This window comes from Megalops cyprinoides, chromosome 5 (genome assembly GCF_013368585.1).
Source record: "Megalops cyprinoides isolate fMegCyp1 chromosome 5, fMegCyp1.pri, whole genome shotgun sequence".
Taxonomy (NCBI): domain Eukaryota; kingdom Metazoa; phylum Chordata; class Actinopteri; order Elopiformes; family Megalopidae; genus Megalops; species Megalops cyprinoides.
This window is the reverse complement of record NC_050587.1, coordinates 33,335,726-33,363,500: the sequence shown is the minus strand read 5'-3', so window position 1 is coordinate 33,363,500 and position 27,775 is coordinate 33,335,726. Positions and strand designations below refer to the sequence as shown.

General features: G+C 42.9%; 1 protein-coding gene across 6 annotated transcripts in view; it reads right to left on the bottom strand.

Moving 5' to 3' along the window:
* The window catches only part of pam (peptidylglycine alpha-amidating monooxygenase), a 65,307-nt gene that overhangs the window by 8,207 nt on the left and 29,325 nt on the right, over window positions 1–27,775 (bottom strand). For 5 of the 6 annotated variants that reach the window (XM_036529475.1, XM_036529480.1, XM_036529477.1 and 2 more), the window contains exons 9-22: window positions 26,923–26,990; window positions 26,291–26,371; window positions 26,123–26,199; window positions 21,695–21,798; window positions 20,168–20,364; window positions 19,817–19,879; window positions 11,800–12,108; window positions 8,593–8,722; window positions 6,075–6,191; window positions 5,809–5,881; window positions 5,050–5,260; window positions 3,566–3,769; window positions 2,990–3,108; window positions 1,348–1,447 (exon numbers count right to left, since the gene is read on the bottom strand). In XM_036529475.1, the coding sequence (XP_036385368.1) occupies window positions 1,348–1,447; window positions 2,990–3,108; window positions 3,566–3,769; window positions 5,050–5,260; window positions 5,809–5,881; window positions 6,075–6,191; window positions 8,593–8,722; window positions 11,800–12,108; window positions 19,817–19,879; window positions 20,168–20,364; window positions 21,695–21,798; window positions 26,123–26,199; window positions 26,291–26,371; window positions 26,923–26,990 (1,853 nt within the window). The remainder of the gene's footprint in view (window positions 1–1,347; window positions 1,448–2,989; window positions 3,109–3,565; window positions 3,770–5,049; window positions 5,261–5,808; window positions 5,882–6,074; window positions 6,192–8,592; window positions 8,723–11,799; window positions 12,109–19,816; window positions 19,880–20,167; window positions 20,365–21,694; window positions 21,799–26,122; window positions 26,200–26,290; window positions 26,372–26,922; window positions 26,991–27,775) is intronic. The other variant, XM_036529481.1, reaches the window with a different exon arrangement.

Below are 27,775 nucleotides of genomic sequence, written 5' to 3'. Positions count from 1 at the left end.
ACTGTAGATCAGAATGATTATGTAAGATGTGACAAAGTGGCCTAAAGCATCTTCGTTTCGAATTTTTCCTCCTAAGACCGCCCATAGAACGCCCAACGTTGTTAAATGCCATTTCTCTCAGTGGAACACTGTGCTCTTCGACTGGTCTGAATCAGACAGGAAACCGATTTTCGACAATGAGCACCTGGGGGCAGGGGGCATCAGCAGAAAAATTGACTTTTTGAGATCTCGTTCTGGGGAAGAGTGCCTGCAGTGTATATCTGACGGATATACACTGCATTATTAATCTCAGTCAATAAGCATGACCACTGAGAAAAACAAATTTTTTTTTTTTTTACTTTAAAATGTTACTGCACAGCCTGTTACATTTCTCAGGTCCCACCTTCAGAATAAGGAAAGCTTCTGAATACTTGTTCTTATGTACTCTACTCAATTATGTTCATTTTGGCTTTGCACTAATACTTTAAGTACGTCAGCTTAACAATGACTAATCTACAGTGGAATACAACATTTCTCTGAACACCAAAAAGAGTCAATGCAATATGTTCCACATTCCCTAACCCTCAAACACTAGATTTGGATTACAGATTATTGCAGTGGGCTCATGCGGTCTAAAAGAGTACAGGAACCATGTATTATATCAAACTAAAAAACTATAAAAAAGTAAACGTATCTGACATTTGCATTCCTGTCTTGTACAAAAGATTAAAATCCAGCAGTTCATTATTGCAGCGCCCTATGCTATTCCTAATATCGCTTTTACTTTCTTGTCATATATTTGTGCTGCGAATTTAGCACTTAGTATATTCATTCCTTCATTCTGTCTCCTTGGGCTTGTTTCAGCTGATGTTTGGGTGGGTGGAACTGGTAGGGGTTCAGTGGAAAGTTCAATGTTACTGGTATGTGGATTCAATATTTGACCCTTAATATTAAAGATTGCACAACACACCTGGCATGCTGTTACATGTATCATTCAAAGGAAAGCTACGGACGCGGGTAACATTAACTCAACCCCAGATAAAACCATCATTTAAGTAATGATATATCATCTAACAAGCTTAAAGATATCAAGCACCACTTTTCTGTTCATACCAAACCACATTCTTAGAGAATCACAGTCAATAAAGCAATAAGTGGGTAAAAACAGGCTGATAACAGCTTCCACTGCTGTGAGATTTAAAGCATTCAAGAGCTGACATCATAGCTCCTTACACCTGTAACTGAAACTGATACGGTTACAGTTGTTATTTTAAACTCTTAGCACTTATCAATAATCACAGAACACTATGACCCTTCTGGATACAAGGTTGAGACCGCTGAAGGACTGGTTTCACAACTGGTACTTACTTTCAGATGAGACAAACTTGATCACAGCGTCAGTGGCTGCGTCTCCTACAAAGACACTTCCATCTCTGGTGACAACAATGTCGTGCGGCATTTTAAACTCCTGCGCAGAGGGAGAAAGATGGTTCAAATGTTCTTTTATAGACAGAAATATTGCAACTCTTAAATCTACATAGCCTGACAGAGCAGCTTGGCCATGCATGAGTATGACAGGGTGTAAATAGATCTAAACTTCAAGTATCTACATTTCTTATCTTATTTCCTATCTATGCAGTATTTAAGCAGTGTTTAAAAACAAATATGCAAGTCTACACAAAATGTTTCCATCGTCAGAGAAGACAATAAATGAGTGTAAATGTCTGAAGACTCAATTAAGGAGATATTCCACCAATGCTCTGCTCGTTCCTATTTGCACCGTGTCTTTACTAACTGGCCAAAACCAAAAGCTCCCTGTAACATGCTCCATGCTTGCATAGCTGAAAGCCAAACATAAATATATCCACAGTGAGTCAGCAGCAACATGAGAGTCTGTTGCTGGACAGAGGGGACAGACACAAAATGATTACCCAATAGCTTCAAAGTAGCGGTATAAAAAAGGAGGCCGAAGCCCTGAGAACACCCTGGCAGATTAAAGATAACCTGTCTGGAGCAAATGTGCCTTAACGGACTCAATGCAGAAAGAGATAACTCTTTTACTGCTATTCAATCAAATTACATCCCAGCATCTGATTAGCGGGGAGTCGCTGAATCAGAGTCTAATAAATCAGGCCGACACGAGAGGGGGGCGAGAGAAGCAATGCCAGGACTGTCCGGGGGTGGACAGGAACCCAATCAGATTAAGTGGAGCGGGTTATGAAGGGTACACAGCAGATCCATCCAGCAGCAGGACAGGTACATCTGTCACTGGGACTCTGCGACAGGCACATTCAGGAGCCTGACAATCACCTCAAAACTTTGGCTGGAAGGCTTGGGCGAGTGTTCGCATTTGGGTTGTTTAAATATACCCCAAAAACACACACAAAAATCGATGGTGATGCTGGAGAGTCACATGGGCATTTGTGTTCCAGTGAAGCTGTAAATTAACCAATTAGAAACTGATTTGACCTTTCCAAATGCTGCTGGCTGATTAATGGCTGAGACTGGCTCAGGTAATGATTAACTATAGCCAATACTCAGAAGAACAGTGCAGGTGGTGGGATTGCTTAACTAAGCCTTAGATCAAACAGGACCGGAGAGAGCATGCAGTCTAACCACAAAGGCACTTTGCGGTTAATGATGAATAATGATGAAGAAATATTACGTTATTTAGCCTCTCAACCGACATTTAAAAAACCCACAGCACTATTCAAGAACAGGTAATGAGTTAATTTGTTACTCAAAATTAACAAAGTGCTACAGGAGTCATACTAAATGGGCCCCATCCCCCTGGTTTTCACCATGTTTACAATAACTGATAACACATGTTTTAATGTGGCTGCATAAAGGTCTGCTGGTCTGCACCCACCCAGAGCCAGAGCTGTGCTTTGGATTCAACTTCACTGTTCACAGTGCACAGACAGCATGACCATTCAATGCACAAGAGCCAACGGCTGTGCATTCCATTCCTGTCACATAGCCCCATTTTTAAAAAAAAGTAATGCCATACCTGTGTGTCTGGGCTGAAGGAGTCCAGGATTTCCTTGGTTGAATAATCAATGACGAAGCCCTTGAGCGGGGCCGACTGCCCGTAGGCGGACTCTCCATTCACGGCATATATCAGGCCGCCTGACAACACACATTTACACGAGATACAAGAGGTTGAGAACCGACGTGTGGAATTCATATCGTATCCATCTTTTGTTTCTATACTCAACTTTAAAATTTTATGATGGACAGACGCAGCTGTATGAGAGTCAGGAAATACACTTCCCCCCGACAAAGACTCCTGAGCAAAGATCCTCTGAAAGCGAACTCGAAGGTGGTGTCAGTCTCTGACCTCATTCATTACTTAATTCTGTAAAAAATTCAGAAGGGAGCTAGAGCTATACACAGGTTTTACTGCCATTCAGTCCAGTCTAAATGCCTGCACAGGCATTTGTTACACTCGCCAGTTCGTCCTAGGTAAGCTATGGTTTATCGGACAGCATTGGGGAAACTGCCGCAGGTGTTTTTCACCTTCTACAAACGGGTACCTGTCATATCACAGAAGGCCTGAAGTAAAGCAAGGCCGCTGCATACGCACCGTGGACGGGCGCGTAGGAGACGGCGAACACCTCTCCTCCGAACTCGTCCTTCTTAATCTCCTTCACAAACTCTCCCGATTCGGCCACGAAGCACTGGATCCGGCCGTTCTCCCGGTCGGCCACACAGAGCTCACGTTTGTCCGGCAGGAAGGCCAAGCTGTGGGGAATTCGGAACTGAACCCGCTTCCGCCTGTCTGAAGACCCTAAATAAACACAGAATAATAAAACAACCCGGGTAATAGAAGTGCCCTGACTCAGAGATTTAGAGAGACTTCATACCAACTTCATAAGGTAGATGTGACTCATTACCAAATAAAGAGCTTCCATGAACATTAGTAGTGTTGTATGTGCCTGTATTCTAACCACTTAGAAAACAGTGAAAAGAAGACAGAAAATAGAAACACTCAAGTGTGAGACAAAGAAATGATGTCAAAAACAGAACAAGGTGAAACTTGGGTCTAAAATGGAGGGGTGTTCTGAAAAAGAGAAACTTGAAGGCTCCACAAAACAGTTTTGAAAGACATGGCATTATGTCAATGGGGTAGGTTATTGCATTTTGCACTTGTGTTTCAATCAGATCAGTAATATTGTGGAAACTACACTAGATGGCCATCACATACCCCCTGATGCTGAAACAGGGGAGCAAAAAATCTAAACGGATTGAGGACACCCATCATCATTCTGAAAGAGAGCATTTTTTCAATTTCATACAGAGCAAATTGATTTGTTCTGTAATCATACGAGGCAAAACTGCATAAACGCACCTCCCTATCTGATCCCAGATAACACAGTCGTGCCCGCTGTTATGCAAAGCTCAGCTTAAGATCCGGGTGAGCGCCGTGCCAGCTCATCTGCTGCTCCCCACGAGCAGTGCCAGGGTTTATACGGAAACAGAGAAACGGCCTCAGCTCTGCCCTCCTGCTGCCTATACAACCGCGTTTACGGGTCGTTCGCTAACGGCCGAAGCCGGGGCCTTCGAGACTATTGCGGGTCCGGGAGTGACCTTCCCCGTGCCCCCGCAGCAGGGCAGAGCAGACACAGACAGGCTGCCCTCTGGCAGGATGCAAGGAGGCACAGGAGAACCGACAGCCCGGCTCCTACCAAAGGTGTACGTGTGCCGGGCTTCTCGAAATGTAACTGAAAAACCAAGGCATTAAAGAGGAACCGACGCAAAGCTGCTGATGCGCCGTTTTTTTTTTTTTGCTCCTGTGTCACATTTTTGCAACAACAGCAATATAACATAACTGAGTATAGCCTGATATAATATTCATGTGTTGTACTATTGGTTGTAACATAATGCCACAGCAAACTGGTAGCAGACAGTGTTGCAGCTGTGAGGACCGCACGATCGTCCCCGGCGTCACTGGTGGAAAGAACTGAAGGGAAGCAGGAAACCCTGCAGCAGATTTGCGCTACACTGAAACGCTGTTTGCCTTAAAGGTGAAAATCTTAAAGAGCTTTCCTAAATGCCGAGTCCCTGTACCTGCTCCCCAGTGAGTGAGGTATTTTCCCTCTGGTGAGAATTTTAGGATCCTGGCGTTGCAGTAGCCGTCGGACACGTAGATGTTTCCCGTTTTCGGGTCTACGGCCACATCGGTGGGCTGGCAGAAGTGGTCTTTGTCACTTCCTGGTTCAAAGGCCTGTCCCAAGACCACCAGCGGCTTGTCACCTCCGTCACTTGCTAATTTAAACACCTACACAAAAAAAAAAAGAGATTTTCAGGCTTATATAGGAGGATCATTAGTTATATAGTAGAAAAAAGGCTTCAATAGAGCTCATTTACATATCTGAAAATGCAATCTCATAAAGTAATGAGTTATACAAATATAAGCAAAACGTATTTCAGCATATGTAAAATGCATAAATGATTTCAAATGCATAAATGATTCCAATTTCACATTTTATGCATGAACTGTATATGACATTTTAATGTGTGTAATTTTGCTATACATTCTATACTTGATGCTATTTTAATGTATACATAAAAATAAAATATGAATGTACCAATAACCAATATATTAACTAATGCATGGATGGTACTTCTACATATTCATATTTTACATGTTTTTTCTACAAACACAATTGTCCATTGTATTGCATTAGAGATGACAGAGATAAAACACCAATCAGTATCAGTTTTGGTTAAAATGTGCGGCAAGGGTCTTCTGCAGACACTCTTACCAGGTTGGGCGTGTAGATGCTAATTCATCATGCAGGCTTGAAAAACATGGAGGCCATTTACCTGGTGAAGTGCTACATCGGTGACCCAGTAGTCATTGTTCTTGTCTGTAGTTATACCGTGGGGTAAGTAAAACCTGCAAGAGACAGATAGACGAGTTCCCTGAATGACTTCAGATAATAAACAAAAACACTTCAGCAAAGTCCAGGTGCGCAAATGGTCTCAGACTACTGCAACCAGAAAAAAAAAAAACCAAGCACACAAAAGCCTAATTGGCCCAGTTCAAAGTCCTCTACTTCTATTTCGTACGAGGAAGATGTGGAACTTACATGTTTCTTCCAGAGGCCTTTAGGACGTTGCCTTTGACAGGATCCACGACCAGGATTGTAGACTGCTGAATGGGACCCAGTGACTGCTGCTGGTAAATGCGCCGGTTGTCAAATGAGCTGAAAATGAAAGGTGACATTTGTTCACTGAATATGATTAAAACACTCCAACATGCCAATATTTTTTTTCAACAGTCAAACAGGCTATAGTGAAATTATGCTTTCTTGGATGCACAGAATTAATTTAAAACCAAATAAGATACAACTTGTGGTCTGAGGCGCCAACTTTTGGTCTAGGTGCCGCTTTGACTGATGAGAAAGACAAGAGCTCATTGATCAGTTTGTTCTTATCCGTGATCATCTAAGCTGCAGTGGATAAAAATGCTAATCTACTCTCGATCCCTCCCAGTTCCAGTTCTCACCTCCTTAAGAACTTGGTTGCATCCAGCAGGGATGCATACTGAATAATGCACAGTCAAGAAAGAGGCGCACACACATAGCAAATTAAGATGTTCCTTCTCCTTATGCATGAAAAAGCCAGCCCGCGCACTCAGCGCGGTGCTACAGAGACCTCTCAAGCGCTCATTTGTTACGTCCCTGAACTTTGCTCGTTTGATGAATTCGGGGCAATTTCACAAACAAGCCCCGGACACTTCCAGGTACAAGAGCAGTAAATAAGGCTGGGCGTGATAAATGGAAAGAGGGGACGTCCCTCCTCACCCACAGCTCTACATCATTAATTCCATCTTCGCCTTTACCTCGGCGGCACCGCGGCGGAGTCTTGGAGCACTGATCCAAGGACGGCTCAAAATGAAGATGGCCCCCCCGGTGCACGGCTCATCAAATTAATGTTATTCCAGAAACACTATTTGGGAGCATTAATATTAGGCCCCGGTGTAAATGATATGGGGCAGATCACTGAAGCTGAGACTACGCTGTAATAATTAATTACCCTTCTGAAATCACTCTGGAAGCTGCGGTCAGCAGAACTTACACAGCTGGAAGATGGAAAACTGGAAGACTAATCACAATTTCCCATTTTACATTTACACTTAAAAATGCAAGGGCAATAATTAAAAGTTAATTGGCTTTTCTGTCATTTTGAGGCTGGGTTGCTCAAAGTTAACTACTTAAAGCCACTGATGCATTTTGACACACCATTAAGAAGACTATTAGAGAGTCCAATGCTTCAGTATTTTTCATTTATTACCATTCTGTATTCTCTTAAAAATGTTAACCAATACATATCATCATCATCATGCTTCGGCCGCAGCCAAGATGACCAATACATATGATCTATGTTAATCTATATTATCTATGTTAATTTCAACTGATGTCAAGGAGTGTACAAGTCGGTCATATTACTATTATCATTTAAAATATAGACCTAACCATTGCTTCATCTGAAGGTGTCTGGGAAAAAAATCAATAAGTATTTGAAAATAAACCCCAGGGAAAATGTTTAGCCGGACAGATGAAACACAGAAGTCAATGTGCCTGACAGATCTATAACAGCTTAGTGTGTCCACCCAAACACATTACATTCAAATCACTTCTCCTGGATGTATGTTCTCACACAACCACCCACGGAGCCTTTTAAAATCTACACAACTGCATGTCCGGGTTTGTGAATTCATTAAATACAAGATGTTCTTTAAGTTTCCAATTGACTTTGATGATAAAATGTATGAATGCTGTAAAGTTTGTTAATATCACATTATAGTACATAAGCACCATGTGCAGGCAACTCTTACTAAAGTCAATCTTCTAATCTGTATTTATAAATATGCAGGGGCCTCGGCACCACTTTAAATTTGCATGGGAGACAGGTATATTGCTAGACTAATGACTTACTGTATAAGCGATTGCTAGAGGTAGCAGATTCGCCTAATGAGTTCAGCCAAACCGCCATCCCTATGCAGAAACAAACGGGCTAACTGCACTCGCTGCGGCAGGAAATTCACAACCAGCCTTTCACATAAAAACACCTCTATTTATAAACAGCATATATTTAATTTAGTGAAAATAGAATAAGGTCAGAAGACGGGAGACCTCACAGGTCTTTCGGTTTTAAATAGGGCAGCCGGGTAAGTGTTGGCCTGTATCATGACATGAACACTGCTGGGGTTTTGAAGTGTTGCACAAAAACCGTGGCTTATTGCACCAGGCTGCCGTGAAGGGGGGGGCAGATGTCACCAACTCCCCATGGGCTCATCTACCTAAAGTGTGTGCGCGACTTTGTGGTGGCAGGAGACCACATAGAAACAGCCATAAGCAGACTGTGCCCTAGTCTTGTTGCTATGGTTAGCTGCTGACATTCAACGGAAGGATGCATCCATAACAATTCAAGGACACAGAACACATAAAGGTATAGGAAGCACAGTGCTGCATTTTACTGGCAGCTGATGATTTTGATGATGGCAAAAAATTATTCCTGCCTGAATTACCGCCTGAATGGTCACTATCCAGAGAACGGGACTGACAAGGCCCTCTGAGACTACTTCCGGATCACAGTACTTACTTGACCCCCCATCTGTGGTCGCCCCGATGGAAGATGACCAGGTTGTCGTCTGAGTCCAGGGCCAGTCCGGAAACCTGGCCCAGCTGGAGCTGAACCTCTGGCCAGTCCGCCATTTCCTCCAGATGGAATCCTATGGGGAAAAGGAACAGACGTCAGAGCCTGGATTCACATCAAGCTCTCCCTCCCCACACATGTATGACAATTAAAAAGATGAGTTATGACAAAGCAATCACTCGCACGGTGTCGTGGAAGGAGAGCGTACACTGGCTGTCTGCTTTTTCACATGTGCCAGTAATTTAGTCCACTTTCACAGCTCAATGTAATCTGGCAATCTGCGGAAACACAAAGTCCATCTGTTCCACGGTCCAATTCGCCTGAACTGAAGCAATCAGTTCTACACGGTAAGTCTCGCCATTATCAGTAATGTGCATCTAAGTAGCAGAAGCACATGGGAAACTGCGCACAAGACAAACAATTACAAGCTGTCATTAAGCCTGTAGAGGGACTGCTTCAGGATTGTATGTCCCATGTTGATATAAAGATTACTGGAAGCACAGAGCACTGTATGCACACACATCACTCTTAATGCAGTGCATGGAAAGCGATTTGATGGCAAGTTAAAGGGAAAAGACAAACAACGAGATTCGAAAAGTGACGTTTCATATGCAAGACCCTTGGGTAAGACATCTGTAAAAGCTACACTTCTAATCAGTTACAAAATTCAATCCTATATATTTCACACTGCGAGGTTATGAATACCATTTTTAAAGTTGACCTCACTAGTGGCAAGGCGTACTGACTTCAGTAAAGACCCTGATCATCCAGCCTCCGATGAGGTCATAAGAAAGGCTCTGGCAGGTGATTATTCTGAAGTGGTCTGGTGTCAACCAATTATCATGTGGTTCATACATGTTTTGTCTGTACTGCAGAGTAAATTGTAAAATAACAAAGTCAAATAAATTCTAAAATCACTGCCATTTATCATTAATGTTGGGAGAAGTGACACAAAGGCCAAGAAAAACTTGAAACCCTTTTTACTGGTTGGCCTTGAATACGGCAAATATTTGTTTAGATTTAAAATGTACATTGGAACTTTTTTTAAATATCATATTTCTGTTAATTAAAAGGATCATCATTCTCAAATACTTTGTTAACTGAGACATACCAGGGTAGAATAAGGGGAATTTGAATTCAGTGGATGTCACATTTAATCATGTTGACATGTATTAGTTTCATAAGGTCACAGGCAAATCCTTCCCTGCCTGGAAAACCTACTTATCAAGGAACATACATCCATAGCAGAAGGTCCTCTATCTTGAACACTGCGCTGAAGAACGGCACTGACTGATCGAAACACAAGCACGCAAAATCATATGCTGCCTGAACATGTGTCAACATTTAAATGGATCTGATGATGTAATGTCTAAGCCAAGAGCTACCTGCACCATTCTTCACCCACAGGGCTCATTCAATAAAGCCAGGATTAGACTATTTGTTGTAGAACAGAATTTAGCAACAGCATAGCACAGTTATAGTTCTACTGCATCACATAATTCAAGAAGCCACAAAAACACAGTAGTGTTGTGCATTTGGCTTTATCGAAATTCATATGCTGGATTGCATGAAGACATTGCACCCGTGATATAGTGCTTCGAACTCTTTCCAGTTTTGTGCAATAAATCTGGTCCAGTGTACAGTTCATTTCATACTTTATGGTCCACCATCACTCACAATGAGGCATGAAATTGTTGGTGAAGCAGATAATCAACATTACTTTCTAGAGGCTGCAAAGTGAAAAGTGGTGTTTTAAGAAGGGAAAAAAGGAAAGACAGGAAAAAAAGTATAATAACCATCTTTTACTATGATGATTAATAATACGTAGTCGCTCCCATTTTTTAAAGCAGGGCAAAGGATTCTGTACATTATGTTAATATGAAATAACATCATATAGCTCTTTCCAACTACCCACAGCCTGTGGTAACATTTGTGGTCAGACATTTTGTCAAGATGTCACAAACCAATAGACATCAGCTACCCAGAATGCATTGCAGCCCCTTTAAAAATGTCAGCAAACACATATTATCAATTTCTTGCCCTTCCTTCTTTTGGATATGACAAAATGCTCAGCAAAATGGGGAAAAAACTAAATATTTACAAATGAGCACTGGACATTTTCAGCCCAGCATGTAGAAGAAATGGATGGTGCGCAGCATGTAATATTTCGACGTTTTGGTATCATGCTTCTTCCCCCTTGTTAAGCCACAATGGAATTACAAAACATTGTAATTATTTTTAAGAAAAGCATTTTTTTTTTTTTTTACAAGCTGTGCAGATGCGTACAGAGATATAAAATCATTTTATATATGGACCGCTCCACCGCTGTTTGCTCCCCTGATTGCTTGCATGCGGGTTGGCTTCCATCTGTGGTTGTACGAAAGGGCATGACTATTGCACTCCGAGACAAACAATACTGAAAGCTCCCCCATGAATTATTCATGGGAAGATGTCGGGAGGAATAGCAATTAGAAAGCCGGGACATGAAAAACAAGCTCCGATTTGCCTTTTACGGCTGAAAGCAGGAGCAGGTGCCTGAAATAAAACTCATTTACACCTGTTTTATTGGTAACAGGATTTCTACCCCTGATCAATACAACAGAGACGGCAATCCAATTGGAAGTCTCCTTGGTGTCACATGAAATCTGCCTTGGAAACCGGAATCGAAAGAGTCGCCACAGGGTCCACATCCTGGCCAATTAAGACAGGAGGCAAAAGGCAACTCAATTAATATTGACAGCGCAAACATCTTCCAGAAAACGTGTCTAGTTTTACTTGGGGGGTGACATGAAATCTAGAGGAAAACCATACACACCTTTTTAAACTCATACTTCAAACCCCGTGGGGCACACCTCTGGAGAATTACTTGCAGGCAGCGGTTCGACCTACTAAAACCACAAATCAATCCATCTCCTTAAGCTGTGAGGGAAAGTAGGTATGGCAAAGCGTGGACAATCGAACACCATGTTCTGCAGATCTGACGGCTGCTTATGATCATGATGAGATGGGAAAAACAGATTATGCTTTAAAAGAAAATGGGTAAAATCAAATAACTCGCAAACAAACAGCAAGAAACCCCTTAAGACATTTACACTGTGATGTAGGCTCATCTCAATGGAAGCAAGCATTTGGAACAAGGCCCCCCCAACCCACCTTGCTTTCGAGCGCTTGCCTCGATCGCGTTCGGTTGGTTAGCTGGTATAATCTTGCTCCCGGGCGGCCTTACAGTGGACTCTAACTGGTGAAATTTGTGAATTCTGTCCCTCATAAGAATAGCATCCTCACGCTCATTGAAGTCTACTCTGGGACCAGGCCAACCCCGGTCCTTCTTTTGGATAATGCTATCAATTTCAGCCACCAGATCCGACCGGTCTCGCTCTGCCTCTGCGGGATTATATTTATGCACGTGGACAACGTCCTCTCTCTCCCCTAGGATTTTGGAGAGAAGGGAATAGAAGTCACCTGCACAGAAGAGAGGAAAGAAGGGGAAGAGAAAGGAACAATAGGCTGTAAGAGAAGCGCAAGTGAGCAGAGCAGGGCGGCACACGCAGGGGAACGGCCCCGCCCCCCCCCCCCCCCTTTTTTTTTTTTTTTTTTTTTTTTTTTTTGGAAGAGGGTGCAGCTGAAAGAAGAGAACATCAGATGTAAAAACACAGACAGATGAAGAGCAAGAGGCTGAACAGGACGACACTGGCGCAGTAACAGAGAAAGGTATTAGTGCTGCTCGCACCTGGTTGTGAGTGCGACTACGTCGTCGGGGGAGACTCCTCTAGCTGGGACGCGTTACTGAACGAGCCAGCCTGGGTCTCATCTCGGGTCGCTCAGATAATATTTGGTTTGGAACTCTGTTGAACGCAACCATTATGTTCTTTCAAACACCTTCCTGAATTCACGATAGGGCAGTGAAGGTGCCAGAGGCCAGGCCAGGTAATAACTGCAGTCTCTTGAGGTATTGAAAAAGACAGATTGCTACCCAGCTATAAAATTAACCTTCACATTCTTCACACTGAAGAGAAAGCAGGATCAATGCTGCTGTGTGGAAAGTCACCCTTTTACTGCAGTAGGTGGTGACTTCAGGCCTCAATTCTAACCCCAATGTGCTCTATCCTTAATACTGAGCAAGGATTTGACTAAATATATTTAAGCATATATTGCTTTTTCCGATACTCATGCCAAATCATGTGTTTGGTGACCACTGATAAGAAAGCACCTCTTGCGTAAATTCCCTACTCAAAACTAACAACAAGACTAAACTACAGCATGTGTGTTAGCCACTGCAATTCACCAAGGAGGGTGTGATATGGGATGTGTTTACTTCTCTGGCCCCGCTATCTGCTGCGCCATATCTCCCGCCAAGAGTAATCAATCTTCCAGCAGGAAAAGGTCAGATCCCCATGCAGAAACTCTGCTGAAAATCACAATACATTCCAGTAGGCACCATGGGACCTCCAACACTACACCAACTGCCCCACACCCTGGAGATGACATCTACGCCGGTCCCATTCCGCAAAAGTAAAAGCCTAAAAAAAAAGACACAGTGCTGCAAAGAAAACTAGGATTCAGCACAATTCCCCTGTCCCCGGACTCCATCTCCTCATCTTTGAAGTGCATTAAAAAAAAAAGCTGACCTGAAAGAACAGGATAATCAAGGTAATAAGCCCTGATAAACACCTTTCTCTTTTATTAGTTCGAGGACTGCCGGGGCCCCACTACTCCTTTCTGACGGGGGAGCGGGGCTCCGCCTCCTTTGATATACGAGTTGTATCCGCTCCTTATTTATTGAGCCCATCCATCAGTACCAGCCCAGCAAACAGAGAGAGACAACAAAAGGCCCCGTGAATGACAGCCCCTGAATTTGTGTCCTAATAACGGCAAAGGCAAATATAGCAAGCGATTTATCAAGCTGTCGGGATCTAGGCTGGAGAGCCGCAGATAATGAGAGTCTCAGGTTCACGCTGCCGGTGGAGAGACGTTTAGGGCCAGATGTGGGGAGAGAGGCGCGGAGTAACCACACCGTGCATTTCAGCGTCATTTACAGCAAATGGGCCCCCGTTCTGATGCAGCACTCAATGCACTCGATTTTAGTAATTTGATGTCAGCGGCGGTCACCAAAAATGCCAGCAGCGAGGAATTTATTATTTTCCATCACAAACTGCACTAGGTCTTTGCCCGGTATAGAAAAAGGGATGGATGCTGATTAAAACATTTAAAGGCACGGTTGTGAATGTTTGGGGTGCAGTGTTATTTTGGGCAAACTGCAGTAGGCGTTTTGGCACTTGTGCACACACCACCTGAGACCTACCGCCAGTGTCTACCCCTGAAAAGCAGACAAGGGGCATTTCACTGAATGATGATAAACAATGACAGATCCACTGAAGAACACCATCACCTCATTAACAATGTTAATTATTTCCAGAGAGCACAACCAGACAGCACTTGTTGTTAAGCGACATAAATGTTGAGTTTAAAACGCAAACTCAAAGTGCAATCACCAACCAGACATTTCGAGAATGAAAACAATTCAGGCATTAGCCGTCTTGAGTGGCTTGTAAGATTGTCAAATTCGTTTTTGGCATGAACAACAAAAATTAATCTAGCCAACAGTTTTCATTCCTCAAGTACCAACACTAACAGCCAAGCATAATGCGTATGGTTCAGACAGACACCTTGCTGCAACAACGAGAGAGGGGAAATGGATGAAACAGACCACAGATAACCAGTAAGAACAGCTGACATGGCAAAAGAGCACACATTTACTTAGTGACATTTCCCTCAACCAGCCATTTACTGCATTAGCAGTGGCAGAGTCCACATTAGCCCTTTGTTGTGGATGACCGCAAAGGCAGGGAGTATATATGCACTGGAATGATTTCCTCTTGATTTCAGAGGACGAAATGTCAGCAGTTTGCTTGTCTTGGGAACAGATCTCTGCACACCCCAGGCCTATGCTGAGGCCCATTCCCTACAGTAGCTGTTAACGTAAAGGTGACAGCCGCCTTGTCCTTCACTGGCTTATTCCAGCACACCGTGGGGTCGATTGCTGGCATTTCCCCTGCTCTTGGCCGTCAGTTCTGTTCTACCTGAGGTAGCATCGACTCCATCCACTCGGCAAGTGCATGCACCACCAGTCATTCGTGTAATTCAAGCCAGCCGTCAGGGGGTCCATTTTCTTCCCCTTTCTTAACCTAGCGTCGGTAGTTGCCAACCGCTCTATTTAGTCTCTCCCTGTGATGAAAGCCACTGCACTCGTGGGGAAGCACAAGGGAAGGTGAATGCAGTCCTTCAATATTTTTCACACTATAGGCTCTACTCTACCGATGTCACCCGAGCAACTCAGAGAGTGCCAAGAGAGCAGTGTGACAAAGGAACAGTGGCAACCTGCCCACCCCTGTCCCTGACGGAGCGAAGCCCCCCAGTCACTGTCAGCAGATGACACTGTCTGCTCTGAACCCGGGCCGTAGGATGAGTGTGCTTGGCTAGGGGGTCCATTTCATCAATGTCTAGGTCATCTGCAATACTAACTCCACCATCACATCTGTACACAAACTATCCTTAATCAGCTCATGATTCCTTCATACTCCCCATTACACAATAGTAGACACCTTTCAACAGTCACTTTTCAGACTGAAAATGCTAATTAGGCTCAATATTCTGTGGTATATTATACCAACTTTACCTGATTACAGCTCCAATAATTACTTAGCAAGAACTGGAGCAAAGCTAAAAAGTAAGAAACTACAGCACCTAATGAGTAAACTAACATAATGAAACCTTAACCTGTATGAATGGATTACAGATAACGGAGAGACCGTGCCCATAATAAATCCAATGAGTTTGCAGTAGGACAAAAATTTAAAGGAAACTGTTAATTGTCTAATTTCTCCAAGTGGCCGGCCCTGCCCACCTGCTGCATGTGTGGCCATCTGCAAGACGCCAAGAAATAACACTTTACAACATGCTGTTAAATATTAAGGGTCTTGAAATAAGATTGCTTTGTCTGATAAAATGCACGTCAAGGCATTACAGACAGTATTTCAAGCATCCCCATTCAATACTCTACAATGCTCTTCTTGCTAAAACACAGGCTTTGGTTGCTGGAAAGCACTGTGGAGAGCAGAATCCATCGTGCTGTTGTTTAATATTTAACGCAGATCTGAAGTGAGGTGACGTGCCTTGTGCTGACGGGTGCGTGTCAGCCTGGTACGAGTACCATAAAGCCGAGATTGGGAGAAGAGCACGGCCGTCAGACAGGCGACAGCCTCCCCGGACCGAAAACCCACCTCGCTGACTGACAGTCACCGCTCTCGCTCAGGAAACCATAGCAACATTGCTCGCCCAGCTCTCGTTTTAGCTACCGGAAGGAGAAGTGTTTACCTAGCATGCTGGGGGGGGAGGGGGGTGGCGTCTCGGTGGAGCCTCTGCAGGTCTCTGTCTGACAGGCTTCACACAGAGAGCCGTGGTCACATATTGCAGAACAGGCGCCACTGACTAATGCAATAACACTTGTTGCTTAATTTTCAATCCCTGACATCTGGTGATGGTGTCTGGGGTAGCCCGGGAAGCTCAGACCAAATACAACACACAATGCATGGTGAACTTCACAGAATTGCACATGCAGTTGTAATGTATAGTCATTGCAGAACTGCATACACAAATGATAAAAAAGCCTACGTAAGCAATGAGTCTCAACTATAAAAAAATTGCTTATTTACATATTAATGCAGCTTGAATTACAGATTCTCTCACCAGTGTATCTTTGTGCATGTTCAAAAATCGCTGGCAGTATAAACAATAAACTCTAAATGTATTCAGAGAGCAGATTCACTCCCTCATCTTCAATTTCAGCAGTGAGCCGAGTAGATTAAGCATTAGATTGACTTATGGATTTGCTGAGGCTGAATAGCTTTGACTGTTTGCACAGAGGCAGTTCAAACAGTAAGCGGGCAGAGCAAAACTGCCTCGGTCCACACAAAGAAGGCTGGGACACACAGATCCCATCTCTGAGACACGTCATGGTTAAATTCTGAATTAAGGCCCATTCTGCAGCACCGGTAAATAAAATGAATAAGTATAGTGAAAGGAGACTTCAAAATACATCGTATACATCACAACTGCTGGGCAATTATCACAATTTTACAGATGCATTTTTCCTCTAATTGAACACAATGGAGGACATGACGTACTCTCGGCTTCTGTTTGTCCGTGCCGTTTGTTGAAGGGAAGCGTGTGGGTGTCAGTCCACTGGGGGGAGGGGGACAGTCATTAGTGCCTGCTGATCAAATTCACTTCCTGCACCGTTAGTAATCCGATGCCAAAAAACAAACAATAAAAAAAGAGGCATGCTATTCAACCTAAAAAAAAAAAAAGAGCCACATCATCGATTGGAATTTCCAGGTCAGGGATTGTTGTTGCTGTATTTTTGTTGTGTGGGCACAAACGCCTTTTTGTCTCCCCCATATATTAATCACTGCCTTCCCCCATGCTGGGAAAGTGGACATGACCTTGCGCACCTGTGTACAGGCTGCCATTCTCTCACGGACTCTGGCTGGTGGTAGGAAACGGAGCGTTCCAGCCCGTGTTAATGGAGGCGGGATCTCCGAGGACCGCCGGCGCAATCTGGTTGCTTAAATACCCGGCACCCTGGCACCGGTCCACGGATTCGCATTCAGTCACAACTCATTTGATAACTGGATCCGCCAACTTGTCCTCTATTCTCCAAAGGACCGGTAAAGCTGGTACATGATCCTTTAATGATACTGGCGTTGTCGGTGTGCCAGCTGGTGGCAATATCCTGCTTTATTTGTCACTTGAAAATACATGGTTAACGGAAGGAAGCAGCATCTTGCTACACAGTAAAAAAAAAAAAAAAAAAACAATCATTTTTCAGAGGTGCTACACAGTCACATATGAGACCTCAGCTTGGGGCCCATACAGTGGATGGAGGCTTTATTAGAGTAACGTTTAACGGTACAGTCATGAATTTACAACCCATTTGACCTCATTCAGACCAACTTCTTGGTTCTATATAACTTCATTCCTCCACATATGCCTGTTTCTGAGTTCTTCGCTTGGTTTATTAAAATATTAATACCAAATACTTCAGACAGTATAGCACAGATACATATCACACCTTCCACCTTCCATTTGTAAGCTCCCCTTAACAAAATGAATAATATTTTTCATTAATAGAAATAATAACAACAACAATATTATTTTTTATTAATCTCACTCTCAGATAACTATGACTAAAAGCAACAGGTACTCAATTTCACCAATCAGTTTCACCGACAGTCTATAGCTGAGATTTTCCAAGGTTGTATCCTTAACTTTTAGAAGGCCCATTAAAGAATTATGAGAAACTAAAACATTTTACCTCCACAGTTGTACCTGATATGGAAAAAGCAATTAAAATTAATAGAGCACAAAATACTGCCTTCCATGTTGGGGGAAAAATGCTTTTGGGCAAAAAGCACCTGGCAATTTATGATTACATAAAATAAATATCTTCAAAGCTTTACTAAAGAGCATACATCAGAGCTGGAGGCCCTCTACTGCAAAGCCTGTGGTACATAAAAACGGGAAAACTCCTAGTGGAGAAGACTATTAAGGATAAATCTTCTGGTTGATAAATCATGACCAGTAAAGTGTGAGGGTTAATGATGGGGTCAGGAAGTCATTGATCCCATTTTAGTGTCCAGCGTAAAGTGCAGTTTCTCCTCGATTGCTCCATTCAGGGGAAAAATAAGATTATGCGCACCGTGTCATTTTACTGGATTCTGCAGGAAACCGAAGGCCAGGAATAGAGATGGTATTGAATATCGAATATCACAGTCCAGCAGCAATCACAGAAGCAGCATCCGTTCTCATAACTGACACGGCGTAAAAAAAAAAAAAAATCCCGTGTTAACATCTAAGACGAATCCCACTGGCTCCGCCAGCGGAGACTTAGTTTCATCGTCCTCCATTTTTTTCATGATGAAGGACAAGCTTGGCCCCGCTATCCTGCATTCTGCTTGGGTAGGCTAAACCGGCTCTGCGGTTACAGCGTGTTCTAGCCCCGCTGAGCGATCGCGGCAGGTACGGGCGGATTACAGGTGCGTGTCCTGAAACGGTCCGCAACCCCAGGGAGCGCGCGCGCGCTTCCTCTCGCAGGGCAAAGGGTCCTGGACAAACATCAAAGCAGATCAAAAGTGCCCTTATCATCCGAGTATCTGCTTCAGAACAAGGGGGAGAGTGCTCACTGCTTCCTTGTTCTCGCTGGTCCTCGTCTCTCTTTGAAAGGTAAATCGCATATGAGCAGCACGCCCCAACATCACAGCCGGCATCGCGGGCTGGGACGTGCGTGGCAGGGCCACTAATTGTTTTATGTAAATGTCCTGCATTTTTGATGTGTATCTGCATAGCCTTTGATACGGGGGGGACACAGAGAGCCCATATGCCCCCACAATAACACGACTAGGAGACTCCTTGCTGAGATTCGAACATCCTTGCAAGTGATGCAAGACGGTGAGTGTACTGTCTCCATGGAAACTGGCTTCAAAACACCAGCCTCCACCACAAGAACTGACACCGCCTCTGGCTAATATGGCTGTTGTTAATGAAACACAGATCTCATTGAAAGCATAAGTTACAAGTAAGATGTACGCACTCTGACTAATAGCATTCAAACAAACCCATATTATTAATCAAATCTGAACCTAACTGGACTCATCAGATATCTGCACCTGACAATTCAATGTCTTATTGTACATTATTTGTTACGCTGCAGTTTAAATTAATTAATTTATCAATTAATTCACTCATTTAACCTGATTCTTGTCTATCAAGAATACAAAATTGAACTGTTCTTATTTTCTAATGCGTTCTCATTAAACCTTTGTTATGCTTTATTAAAATCATTCAAATGACTGAATGAATCATTCCACCATGTATTCACATCTTTACAAACACAGACTCGTCCATTACCCTTCTCACATGTTCAAGTAATTACTTTGCAATCCCTTATCTCTGAGACACTTTGCAAAGTGAACAGTGACAACTCTATTGTGGTGGGCCTTATATTCAATGAAATTCAGCTGACAGATTGCATGAAAGCCCATGGGGTTTGGGGGCAGCTTCCCTAAAATATCCCCCCCGCATTATGGCTGTCGTGGGTTTGCAGATGACTCACCCTGGTCCAGAACTTCCTCCTCCTCTCTCTTTGGCTGCAGCAGACCGTAGTCATCCTGAGCATCTTTGAAATTTGAAAGAAGAGGGAATCGTCTTAATGTAACCACAGGCATTCCAGTGAGATTTATCCATGCAGAGCGGTTTAAGAACACACAGTGGACTGGGGGGAGTCATATGCTAATGAGCGGCACGCACGAAGGCCGCTAGCAGTAACAAAGAATAGATATTTTACTTTAAATCTGGCCAAGATACATTTTGAGGTTTCACAGAAACAAAAAAACAATATCACAGTTGAGTTGGCCTGCTCCTTGAAGTGTGTAATGCTTGCTGATGGCAGATGAGTTTTCTCTACCTGTGTGGTGCCCGTGGCCGTGCATCATTGCCATCATGTTGTCTGGACTCACAGGGATGGGAATGTTTGCCTCTTTGGGGATATTTTTGAAAAGGTCCCCTTTGCCAGTCTCCATGCAGTTCATGTAGGGGATGGCATGCTTGTTGTCCATGTAATACATGATATAGAAATTGCACATCTCATCATCGGAGGTGCCCCTGTGGAGAGAGAAATAAAATGTTCATGAATAAAACTAGATAAGGAAGAAAGGCAAATCAGTCAATGGCAGGAGGAACATGTGCTCCTACAATATGTCTAAAATCAGTCCCATAATTCCCTGATCACGGCTGTTTTCCAGCCTCCGCTTAAACAGTGAGCAAAAGCAATTACAGGCCATTTTAAAAGGCGCATCTCTTTTAAACGCAGCCATTTTAATCGGCTCTTTGTCAGCAGACGGAGGTGTCCGTGAGGGGGTGCGGGGGCGACGGCTGCCTGGAAGATGCGTCAATGCGGGCTCCGCCGCTGCCATCCTTTACTCACCATGGCAACCAGAATGACGCGGTCGTCACACAACACGCGCGCGTGCACACACACACACAGGGCCACACACTTGCACAAACACACAGACACTGAAATATGCACACGTGCAAACATGCAAACACACACACACACACACACACACACACGGGCCTCTCAAACAGGAAATCATAAAAAATGCAGGTTCCCTAGGGGACCTCGGAGAACAGGTCTTTTCTCTCGGCTTGACAATGTTTTTTACATCTCTGAGCACACAGTGCCCACATCCCGCGCCTGACAGATGCGACCGCCACATTATGCAGCCAGTGGAGACGGGAATTAGAGGAGACACCGAGAGAAGCGGAAATCCACAGCTGCCTGTCACAGTCAGCGGATGTATACCTTGGAATCAAGCACTGTGAAGACAAACGGATGAGGGGCTTCGCCACACCTCATATCAGACAGGCTCAGCACCACACACTTTCACTTTAAAGACTGTTACACTAACTGCAATGTAAAGGGTCCACCTTGGAGAGGGCCGCTGTTCATTACATCAACAAACACGGTGCCCTGATCCTTTCCTACCACATAATGCTAAAAAGTAACTGTATACGAAAATGCAAACGCTACAGCAGAATTCAAATCCACAGTGTGACAGGATTAAAAAAAACAGCCTGATTGTGGCAGTGGAACGTGTAAATATGCCAATTTGCTTTTGCCACAACAGAAAAGCACGCATGCCTAAGGATTTCATTCCCTATGCTGCATCAGTCTGCTTCAGATATACGAACATATCCAGGCTTGCCAATTTTATCCAGCAACAGACTTCCTCTGAACAGCCCGCGTGCTCTGTTAGTACATTACATTGCCCCAGTTGTCATTTTCCCAAATTAGAAAGCTGTAGATAAGGGTTTATTCCCAAAAAACAGCCTTTCCTGCCACAGTGACTTACTCACAGAGATGATTAACATATGGAAGTGGGCCAGTTGTTAGGATGAGAGTGTTTTTCGGGGGACGGCAGAATAAACTCACCCAATACGTGTTGTTGTGGACTTTCCTTCCCCTGTGAAAACACATCTGGCCGCAAGTTTATCTCCGTATCTTATTTCGACAGGATTACTCGCAGGGTAAAACGCCTAAAACAAACAGACAAACAGAAATTCAAGTGAAATGTACAAACATCCAGAAAATTCCCTGTGACCAAATTTAGATCCTCTTCCAAATGTGCGCAGCACATGGTCATTTTTATTGTTCCAAGATACAAAATTAAATATCTCTGAGCTTCATGCTAAATAAGGAAAGGAAATTAAGGCTGGAGGAATGTTATTCATTATTTCACATAACATACAGTCCTAAATATATAGGGGTGTGTGTGTGTGTACGTATTATATGTATTATATTTATATATTATATGTATATATATAATTTTTTTGTTATCAGAATCTGAGCACCAAAGTCAATGACTCTTCATGATTGACAAGACTAATTTGACCAAGGCAAATTTAAAAATTTACGAAAACAACTGACATTGCTGAAGAGCGCCGTCTCAGTATTCTCATCCTGCAGTGAATCAAATCAAAAAGTGAAAATGCATGCAGTATCCCGAGTTGACTTGGACAACACCGCACATGTAGGGGAGCAAAACTATTTGTACTTAACATCCTGTCTCGAACATAAAACTAATAGTCGTGTGTTGCTTTAAATAACACTTCTGAAGAATTCCTAGAATTCCTAGAATTAGCACACTAGGAAAATTCCTTTTCAATGCTCATCAGGAAGCAAAAAAAAAAAAAAAAAAAGACAGCTCAACAACGCTTTTGCAACTTTTGATTGCAGCCTTTGATCACAAACAACATCTTTCATTCGTGCATTTCAATATGAAAATCAAACACATTAGTAAATGGATTCATCTTGACTAGAGATGGCATTTTGCCTTGATCGTCTGAACACTCCTCTACTTATCTCAGCTGCATTCCAACTGAAGAGCACATGCAACGATGTGTCTAGCATTTCTCTCTAATCACTTTTCAACAACTCACAGTGACTTTGAGAAAAAAGGCATGTTCCACAGGCATGTACACGCATGGTGACAAAGGTGTTTGGACTGTGCGGTAACGGAAATCCAATGGCGACCCGGCGATAGATGTGACCGTGACACAACTGTGGCGATAAGGGCCACAGCGGAAAGAGCAGTCACCAGGACGTGTAATCCTGTTGCTGACGACGTGATCGGGGGAACCAGAGTGCCACTGCAGAAGGACTCTCTGCCGCAAGGCATGAAAAAAAGCTATTTTGAGCCATGGCTTCCTTCATCATCTCCATTTTTCTCTCCCTCTCCTCCTTCAGACTTACTGCCAAACTCCAATGTGTGCTTTGCTTTATTTGTACAGATTTTGTGGATTTGATTTGGACTGAACAAAAATCCCTGTCATAATCCATAATTTGATATGTGGTGTAATTAATATATCAAATATTAACATCCTAGTTTGAGATATGTGATATAAAATGAGGGCGTTTTTTCTATTCTCCCTTTCCGATAAAAATGTTCCCACTACCAATCCACACACCTACAGACATAAGTATACATAAACCTGGTGTTTGTTTTTAATTGGTAAATTATCTTTCAGTGGATATAAATGTTGTGCTCCAACTGAGTGACAAATGGTGTTTGGAGCTATAGATGTGCAAAGAGTGTCATTTCTGGCTCTTTGAAGCCAGCCTCTTAAATCTGGCAGTCTTAGGCGGCAGGTACATATTAGGAAATATAACAAATTATGGACTTAGGTTGCATTTTCTCCAGATCTTATTTCACTGTCAAATGAATGAAAGCATGAATATTATCTTTCTGTGCCTTCACTTTGATTAGATGGCAAAACATCAAACGTTAAATCATTGGAAATTAATATTTAATTCTTCCAATACATAATTATCTCTCTCTACTTCGGTATTGAAATTTCATCAACAGCACCATGTAGAGTACCTGATTTTATTAACTACATAACCTTATGTTTTTGTGATGTCTTGGTCAGATTTCTCTTGAGAAAAGATTTTTAAATCTCAATGGCACTTCCATCTTAAATAAAGGGTAAATAATATAAAATTTCCAACCCACGCTCCTAACTTGAGAAACCAAACAGCCAATGAAAACAGAGGGTTAAACACCAAAGAGTAAAAGAACATATTAATTTATATTGTAATTACTACATTAATCTTCGGCGCTAGGGTTAAATGTAGCTACATCCAGGTTAACTTAAACATGACCGGGTTGATGGAAAATAAAGTTTTCCCACTTAGAGCCAGGTATCAATGAGATGCATGTAAAGTCAGGTTACTCCAGATACAGCTGGCAACCTACTATTTAATGTGGTAAGTGTGCACACGTAGGCATGGTAACAGACCCAACAAAGGAAAAATTACCCAGACAAAATGCCAAGTATATCTTTAAATAAGATGGAGACATCATTCACTGCATGGGAAATGGAAGGAGTGTTCATTTTACCCCCCCGGGGTGTTTTCAGCACTCACTAGCTACATGTGAATAAGAATGGCTGTATCTGTAGGTGCTGTTTTTTATTACTATTATTTTGCAGTTCCACTGTTTGCAAGTAGTTTAACACCATGAGTGAGGTGAGGTGGAAAAGGAGTGGATGCTTGATATCCTTCTTTAGATAACAGCACCTCAAGGAAATGTTAGGAAATGGGGTCCAGTTCTTATATGGACCCTTCAACCAGTGAGTCAATATGACTAATGAAAATAAAGCAATCTTACAGGCTTTGGCTGTAATATGTGTGGAAGGCACGCCTCTTGCTGCATCTTTTGCAGCCAGCTATCCGACACTCTTGGATGGCAGCATACTAAAAGCACTGCAATCCGCTTACTCATTTAGAAACGTACAATATACCTTTTTCTTATTTTCCAGTTGTTATATGTCCCTTCAGGCAGAGTGTAGCTGTAACATCTATGGCAGCTATAGCGTAACGCCAAGCACGTGTAACCTAACACCCATTTAGCAACCGGCAGCCAGGGTACCTCTACAGTGCAGTGCGCATCCCAAGGAGATGGTGATACACACCGATAACTGCTAAGCCACCCTGAGCAGACAGATTCCCTGGCATCTTTCGGCTCGACGCGCTTCTTGGACCATTAAGCTGCTGTTGGAGTGACAGTGTGAGTGGGACGGGACAAAGGGCCTCTTTGTGTCGATAATCTGTCTAATGTTCTTATGCGCTTAAGGCATTACTGAGCCGCGGCTTCCTGCGAGAGGGGCCCCCCCCGTTGGCGTGCGCGCCGAGGCCGGGACCGTTCGAGGGGAGCGTCCCGAGGAGCCGGTGCGCTCCGCCGTCCCGTTTCGTCTGGGGGGGGGGGGGGGGGGGGGGGGGCGGGTGTGACCTTTACTTCCCGAGGAGCCACTGTCTGCCTCGCTGACGGACGCGGCGCTAATGCGTGTCTGATGCTAATTGCAGCCACGGCAAGCAGAGGGAACAGAATGTGCGCGTCTGTGGTTAGCAGCCTCCTCCGTGTGGAGTCCAGACACAGTGCATGAGTCTTCCCTTTAGCGTGGAGGGCTGTGATTCAGGCATATCATAAATACTGACACATAAATAAATCATTTTCATATCAGTATGCTCAGTAATGCCACTGCCCATTGTCAATTAATTGCCCATTTTTTAAACAATTTTTCCATGCCCAATAGATTTCATTATGAAATTAACCCTATCCATACCACAGAACAATGTAATTGTGCACGTTTGGCAGACATTATTACAAATGACTGCAAAGTCTGAAGTTCACTCCCAGATGTAAACTGCAGTCATAGCTGAAGCATTGGAGCAATAGCGAGATGGCAGTGTAACAATGCATGTTTTTTGAGAGGAGGAACACAAGCCCAAATACAATGTACAGTTTATTTAGTTTTTTTTAAAAAGTGTTCATTCTATGACAATTTCTGTCAATTACGTTTTCCAGCCACCTGGAATAGATACCTAGCTACAATTCATTTCGTTTTACAAGTGTGCCATGAAGAACACAGACATTCAGATGAGACATCCATTGAAATGCACTGTACACTGAAGTCAGCTGATGCTTATGCACCATTGTTTTACTAAGACGGAGAAATGGAAAGATAGCAAATAATTAAAAAGCATGACTTACAATTCTTTTTCTACGTTTTTCAGTCTTACATTTATCATCCATTAAAATACTTGATTACATGAAAGTTTCTAAGAGTTTCTTTCACTTTCAAGTTAAAATGTTAGAATTAATAATTGCAGAACTAGTTTTTCCACTCACTTAAATAAATCTTCTTAACGTTTTTAAATTTGTATGTTTGGGAACAGTGATGGGTATTTTCTTCTGTCTTCCAGTGTATGTACATTTATTCAATATAGCTAAAAGTATGGCTTTCAAAAGATCAGCCCCTCAAAAGTGGAAATGATTACTTGCAGAATATCAATAATTACCTGTGGTAACTGAGGAGACTGTCGTCCAATCAGAGTCCACTTTCCATCCCGAACCCTGTACCCAGTGACTACTTTTCCTGTAATAAACCATAAAAGACAGGATATGTAACATACTGCACTCAATAATGTAAAACATATCAATCAAATTAAAGTTCACACGAGTCTTACCTAGGCGGTGTGTATGGGTCCTGAATGCAAATGGGTACATTGGATACGACTTGTAAGTACATGCAATGTCTGCATTCGTAACTGTGAACAAAACAAATCACAAAATTATTAGAATTATGTACTCACTAAGGGGTTCATTAAGTTAATGCATTTGAGGATGAAAGTACATATATAAAGAGAGAAACAGTACTATCATAGAAGCATTTGAATTTTGCATGTTTAGGGACTGAGATCAACCCTCTAACTAAATAAGAAAATGGACGGTATCTCAAGTATTTGCTCAATAGCCATGAGGTCTAGGGGAAAGAAATGAAGGCTTTGAAGTATTTTGAGCAAATATTACCAACAATGAAATGTGAAATAAAATGGCCAACTCAGCTGGCAATCCCACTGTTAGGACTAAACAGATGAAGACAAACAGAGTGAGAAACGTGACGTGTGATGTTAAATCCAATTCTCACATCCTCGTTCCCGACAGATCGTAAGGACAGAATGAATCTGTCTCCAAAAATATGTCAGTCGATAAGACCGTGTGGGATCGGTGATTTCCTATTCCTCTGCATTTCACTCCTATGGTGTCACAGTATGAGATAATGGAGGCAGTTTGGGCTTTCTGTAGGTCCTCTGCTTACCTTTCTTTCCTGGCGGGATAACTGTGTCCACAGACATCATGAGATACATGCCAGCAATGTAGGGCTGTCTGAAACAGGCAGATGTTTTCATTAAATCATGACAACACAGGGAGTATAAAGAGGTTCAACAGTAGTGATACTATCCCTGTTGCTTAACAGTTTGATGGATTCAGTAATTGGGGTGGGAAGATGAGGCTTACAAACCCTAAACGGAGCCATACCACGATTGCACAATAAATAAAAAGGCTTTATTGGTGGTAAAACACTATGATTGGTTCAAAGTGTTGAGTCACAGATAACGCATGCTGGCTCCACCGATCTGGCTCCTTCACTGTCATCATGGTTCAGCAGAACTGACAAAGCACTGCCATGACAACCACCATGCACCCTCATGCACCTTCCCCATCTATGAAGTCCCGTTTGGAGTCACAGATAGTACATTAGGCTTGTCTCAAAAGGAGTGTGTTACCCACTGAGCTACTCAGGAGCCCAAAGCTTGTCTATTAATATACCTGTAACAAACTTGCTCCTGAATAAATGGAAGCAAAAATATGGGGGAAATGGAAGCAAAAAAACATATTTGCTCTCACCAAGTAGCTAGTCAAGTAACATGGCACTAGTGAACAAAATGTACTGTGCCATATAACCTAACAATAGTTGACAGAAGGTATTTATAAACAATTGTGCATCCTAAATAGATCTTACTGGTTCCACTGAAAATACTGATTCCTCTTCACCCAACACTAGTCATGAAAACAAATACATTTTAGATAATTACTTTCTCCCTCGAGTTCACTTAAATTACCACAGTACTATACCATCTGCACCTTGTTCTACAGTTCTCTCCTTTTCC